Source organism: Glycine max, chromosome 16 (genome assembly GCF_000004515.6).
Source record: "Glycine max cultivar Williams 82 chromosome 16, Glycine_max_v4.0, whole genome shotgun sequence".
In the NCBI taxonomy this organism is placed as follows: domain Eukaryota; kingdom Viridiplantae; phylum Streptophyta; class Magnoliopsida; order Fabales; family Fabaceae; genus Glycine; species Glycine max.
Genome location: NC_038252.2, coordinates 32,879,412 through 32,885,146, shown reverse-complemented (window position 1 = coordinate 32,885,146; position 5,735 = coordinate 32,879,412). Strand labels below are relative to the sequence as shown.

At 33.4% G+C, this 5,735-nt stretch overlaps 1 protein-coding gene across 1 annotated transcript; it reads right to left on the bottom strand.

Moving 5' to 3' along the window:
* Positions 1-596: 596 nt before the first annotated feature.
* Positions 597-3,569, bottom strand: LOC100776819 (trihelix transcription factor GT-2). The gene is made up of 2 exons (XM_003548935.5): positions 3,131-3,569; positions 597-2,376 (listed from the first exon to the last, which is right to left on the bottom strand). The coding sequence occupies exons 1-2, from the start codon at positions 3,463-3,465 to the stop codon at positions 861-863; spliced, it is 1,851 nt and encodes a 616-aa protein (XP_003548983.2). The 5' UTR covers positions 3,466-3,569; the 3' UTR covers positions 597-860.
* Between the last annotated feature and the right edge of the window lie 2,166 nt (positions 3,570-5,735).

Here is a 5,735-nt window from a genome sequence, read left to right as displayed (position 1 = left end):
ATAATCTAATCATTGTTATTTTAGTCTTTGACTAGACTGCCTCATGTACACTATCGGCTGTTATTTTGTCTTGTGCCATTTATAAGTGTATCAACTACCACATAGATAAATAAGTTCCACATAAACATAGGGTTAATTTTAACAAAAAAATCTTTTTACCGACAAGATTAAAGTAATGACAAACAAATTACGCTTTTAAGATACTTTTGAAATTTTTATACTTTCATATACTTAAAGTTACAATCAATTGCATTTTCGAGAATCAAATTATAGTTCACACATTGAAAGTTTGTACAATTTTTTTAAGAAAACATTATTGGTAATTTATCAGTCCGAAACACATTGTACACCCCCACTATAGCTGCTTTGCTGGCCCATGTGGCTGTTTTTGGAGTTAAACATCTGAATATAGTTCATGGCGGCAGAAAGCTGACCCACTACCCTAATCATCACCTTTTATGATACCCCATGCTCAGAAAAAGTCTCTCCTCAGATAGGGTATGTTATGTGCAGCCACAGAAGCCCCATGCTTTTAGATAGGTTGTGAATGATGATTAAAGAATTGAATTGTCTGGTGCAGGTGTTTGTGCCATGCCTTTAATGTCAACAATCTATGACAATTTTTTTCAGTAGCATGTTACAACCCCATCCGAAAAATAGAAAATTGAATGACTATACTATACCCAACATTTGTTTTCCTTAAGAAATAATCACAATTTGAAGTCTAAAAAAATGAAAAAAAAAAATAAAGGACTATTTTTTCCGAAATAAGTAAAAGTAAATTTAACCACACACGTAATTTTTCTCCATTCAGAAAATTCCTTATCTTGTCTACTTCAACGGTGTCCACTGAAGCACGTTTAATTATTTGTCGCAATCTCACACGGGTTTGCTCCTTCATCTTCCACACTATCTCCATCTTCTTCAATGTTATCATCATCATCACCACCATTTTCTTCATTTTCATGATATTCTTCACTTGCATTCTCCATCCCTACACCCTCTTCCAATGATTGAGGTGGGGGCCTCCATTGTTGCTCCGGTTGCACCATCAGTGGCTCCGTCATCATCAGCATCATCTCATTAGGCTTCATATTCTGGAAGATGCCAAAGGGGTTCTTGGATGATTTGCTCTTTTCTTTGTATAGAGCTTCAAGCTCGTGGAAATAGGGACATGTCTTGCTATCTTCACGCCTTTCTTTGCTACTCTCCCTCACTCTCTTGAAGTACTTGTTGATGTTCTCCCATTTTTCCTTGCATCTCTTTGCACTCCGGTTGTACCCAAGCCTTTGCATTGCAATTGAGATATCTTCCCACAATGGAGCTTTTGGTCCATTCTCTTGATACTTGGTTTCTAGACTTGTCCTTATCCTTATCAAAGCATGAACTTCCGCCTTCGGCCACCGAGAAGAAGAAGAATTCACCGGCGAAGTAGTAGTAGTAGCAGTAGCAACAGTACCAGTAGTAGTACTAGTAACACTGTGACCATTATTTATTTTCTTGACCTCGAAATTATTGTTTGGCATTAATATTGGAGGCTGCGATTGGGGAATTGTTTGCTTCTGTTGTGGTGGTGGCTCTACTTCAACTTGTGGTGTGGGGTTTTGTTGGCCATACATCTTTTGCAATAATGCAATGACTGTAGCATCTTTGGCTGCTGCTGTTGATCTCTCTTGAACAAGAATCTCATGCTCCCTATTGATCCTTGCCATTTCTTGCATCCTCCAATTGTCTTGTTGTGCCACCCTTTCCCTCTCCCTTTGGTCCATGGCTTCCAAGAACTTCTTTTGCATCTCCTCTTGCTTCAACAAGACCTTCCTAGTGAGCCTCCTGAAGTAGTCCTTCCACTTTCTCTTCCTCCTATACCTCTCTTCCAAGTCTTCATCTGACGCTGTGGAGGATGAGGTGGAGGCAGTGGTGGTAGAGAAAGAGGTGTTCATGTTTGGCAAAGAGTGTGTGACACTATTATTGTTGTTGTTGGTTTGTGGTCGTGATGAATCTCTAGGGTTGGTTGTGGATGTTGTTGTGGTGGTGGTGGTGGTAGTGTTGGTTTGTGGAGAAGGTGAAATGAGAGTAGGGTTTGTGGAAGGAAAAGTTGTGACATAAGAGATAACTTTGTTACCATGATCACTTGGCCTTGTTGGCAATGTCAATGGGTTTGTTGTTGCCAAAGTAGAAGTAGGTTGTGGTTTTGGCGGGTAAGAGACTGTTGTGAATTGGTTCTCAAGGGCTTGTAATTGATCAAAGAATTTATAGGTTTTTCCATGTGATTTGCCACTTTTGTTGTCTTTGGTTCTCTTGTTGTACTTGTACACGTTCTCAAATTTTTCCTTGCACTTCTTTGCGCTTCTTTGATATCCAAGTTCTGCCAATTTCCTGCGTGCGTAGATTTATGCATAAAATTAGAGAAAGATCAAATTTTTTTAACATTATATATATCCAATAGAAAAAGAGTTGAGAAAAAAAATTATAAAAAAAATGAACTATGTTTTCCCATGAGCAAGGGTAAAATCATAGACAACGAAATGTACTTTCCTTGATGTACTGAATTAACAACATAAGAAGAGATGGTTCATACCTAAAAAGTTAACAAATAAGACAAAAAAAAACTAAACAAAGGAAACAATGAAAGGCAACAAAGAAGAGAGGCTTAAAAATTAAGAGCAAATCAATAGAAAACTGAAAACTCTCAGAATGATTCATTTCAAACACGGGTTCATTTTATATATGCCTTGTTTATAAACAGCTGACACAGAGATATAAAAATTTCAGTTAATTAATACGAAGTTCATATTGAATATTTATTTAGCTCAGACTGGAAGAATAAGATTCGCTGATTTCAAAAGTTGATGGTGCATGTGATTAAAAAAAAATAGCTCTTAACGGCTCGAATATACATGAAGGGAAATGATTTTTAATTGCCTGAACTGGAAATTGAGAACCAATTCATAGATCTACATGCACGATCTTGAAGGAGCTAGCTTGAAGTTTTTATATATACTTTCTTCAAACACACAAAAAGAAATAGAATATTGAAGTGACTCCAAAAGGCAAACAAAATGAAAAGAGATGAATTGAGAGGTTAGATGTATTGAAATTGAACTATATAAATTATATTTATTATATATACCTTGAAACTTCTTCCCAAAGTGGACCTTTAAGACTTGAATCTCGAAAAACTGTATCCATATCCGACCTTATCTTCAAGAGAGCCAAAGTTTCTTGGCGGGGCCACCGGTTCCCTCCAAAGCTCATCTTATTATTACCTTCATTTCCTTCACCTGAATTTGCATCCAAGTCCATCCCAATCATCTCACCACCACCACCATCACCACTGCCACCATCACCACTGTTGTCGCTGCCATCATGAGCTACTTCTTCTGGTGGCGAGACTACTGCCGTCACCGCCATCTCGGGCTGGGTATGGGAGGAGATCTCCAACACACTTGAGTCTCCTAGCTGCATATAGCTATAGAGATGTTGTGTCCCTATGCAATTACAGCTAGAGGGAAAAAATGAATAATAGAAGACAAGGTGAATACTATATAAGGGTTTTTATGCTCATGGAGTGCTTGAGATTATATTACATATTTTATTTATTTATTGGGTGGAGTTTAATTTCTATCTATTTCAGATTTTCATGATAGAAAAACAAAAAGGAGAAGAAAAAAAAAGGGGAGGGGGGACTTTAATTAAGCTAGTTGAAGCAACTTTCATTCCGTCTGCCGTAAATTATTGTTGTTTATTTTTTTTATTTTATTATGAGTTTAATTTATATACACCCATAAAATATTTTTTAAGAGATATTTAATAATATATGACCACTTTATGGTATTATCTTGTTTATTAATATTTATAATTATTACGAAGGAAATAATTTCATTTAATATCTATTATTTTTGGATATTTTTATTTTTAACTATTAGAAATCTGTAACCATTGTATCATTTTTATTTTAAATGTACACGTAAAAATGTTTTACATTTTCAGACAATATGATAAATAAATTAAAATCTTTCATATCACGGTATGGAATCTTCACTTTTTTTTTCTAATTGGGTTGAGAGAAAAAATTAAATACAGAAAGTCGCTTTGGTTCTCATATCTGGGTGTCACACGTAAGTGCCTGGAAAAGAAAAATTAAAACAATAAATTATAAAATATAATATATCCAATTAAAGGAAAAATAATGACAAGTGAAAATAATACAAACGGAATTTTTTTTATTTTTAATTTATGCAATAAATATTTTAGAAAAATTTAACAGTTGTAGTGGGTACAGGCCGCAGATGCAACAATGGAGATAATAACTTGTGGCCCATTTTTGTAGGTCAGCTTTTGCGTTTGGGGAGTTTTGGACTTCAGTGGCCGTTTTCACAAAGGGCGAAGCTGGAAATTACAAATTTAACCCTGAGAAGATGGATATCATTGACCTATGATAACATCGTGATACTCATACCGTTAGGGACTTTTTCCATATGTGTGACCGTGGAAAAAAGTAGATTAATCCCAAAAAAAAAAATTGTTTTTTTTAACTATATTTTAAGGATAAAGTATTTATTAATTTTAGACGAATCTAAAAGATCATATCATTTAGAGTGGAGTTTCTTTTTCCAGCCATACTTTTTTAGAACCTAAAATTTATAAACTCAATTCTATTGAGACTAACATAATGTTAATAAAGTAATCCTATACTAATGTTATAAACTGATTTTAAAGTTAGTGCAATATTTTTTGAATTATTATTTAATTATTTTATACTATATTGTTTTAAAAAATAATTTAATTTCAATGCTTCAAAAATTCATTTTGAATTAATTTTATCATTTTAAATACTGTTGACATAAATTAATTCTTCAAAACTTTAAAAGTTACATAAAGAGTATTTTTTTTCCAAGATTTATATTACAAAAAGTTATATATTTTTATGTTAATTGGAATTTTGGAAGACTAATTTAACGCTTAAATGTTTGGGAAACTGAAGTTTATATTTGGATCACTAATATACTAGTTTAGTAGTAAAATATATATATATATATATATATATATATATATATATATATAATTTAACTATATCGTGATTTATAATTACCTAGAATATACAAAAGTTGTCGCAATATAATGGTTAAATGCTCTAATATAAATTGAAAAAATTAAGATCCCTTACTTTTCATAATAAATTGAAGGAAATGTAGGTGATCATGCGACCACGTGGGCAGGTGTAGATCACCGTGGTTTGCCAAAGTTTAGTTTGAAGCTTGGTTAAGAGAAATAATAGTTTTAACCTAATTTGTTGATAATGATGAATTAATGGTTTTTAGGTTAGATATAGGTCACTATGTAAAGGCGAAGTGTATTTATGAAATGGAAGTAACCGGTGGCAAATTCAGTTATATTCGACCTAACATAATAAATAGAATGAATATTTTGATGGCTAACAACCTTCTAACGCTTTATGATCACCAATTATTTGAATTTTAATTTATTAGGGACCATTTGCAATAGTGTGGGTAATGAAGTGACTTGCCGATGAATAATATACTAGTCACATAGAGTTATTGAGTCAGTTTTTCTGTTTTATTTCTCATTGTAAATAATAAATGATTTTCCAATTATATGTGAAAGAGGAGAAAGTGATAAAGTTGGCTTTCATTTTTCTTATTTTGTACTCTGAATTCAAGAATTCCATTAATTTGTAGTGGCCCCACAACGTGCTTCAACGTGCTGGACTTTGT

Coding starts and splice junctions, on each gene's coding strand:
- LOC100776819 (XM_003548935.5), bottom strand. CDS start 3,465: ATGCAGCTAGGAGACTCAAGTGTGTTGGAGATCTCCTCCCATACCCAG. Junction 2,377..3,130: donor CTTTGGGAAGAAGTTTCAAG/GTATATATAATA, acceptor CTACGCACGCAG/GAAATTGGCAGAACTTGGAT.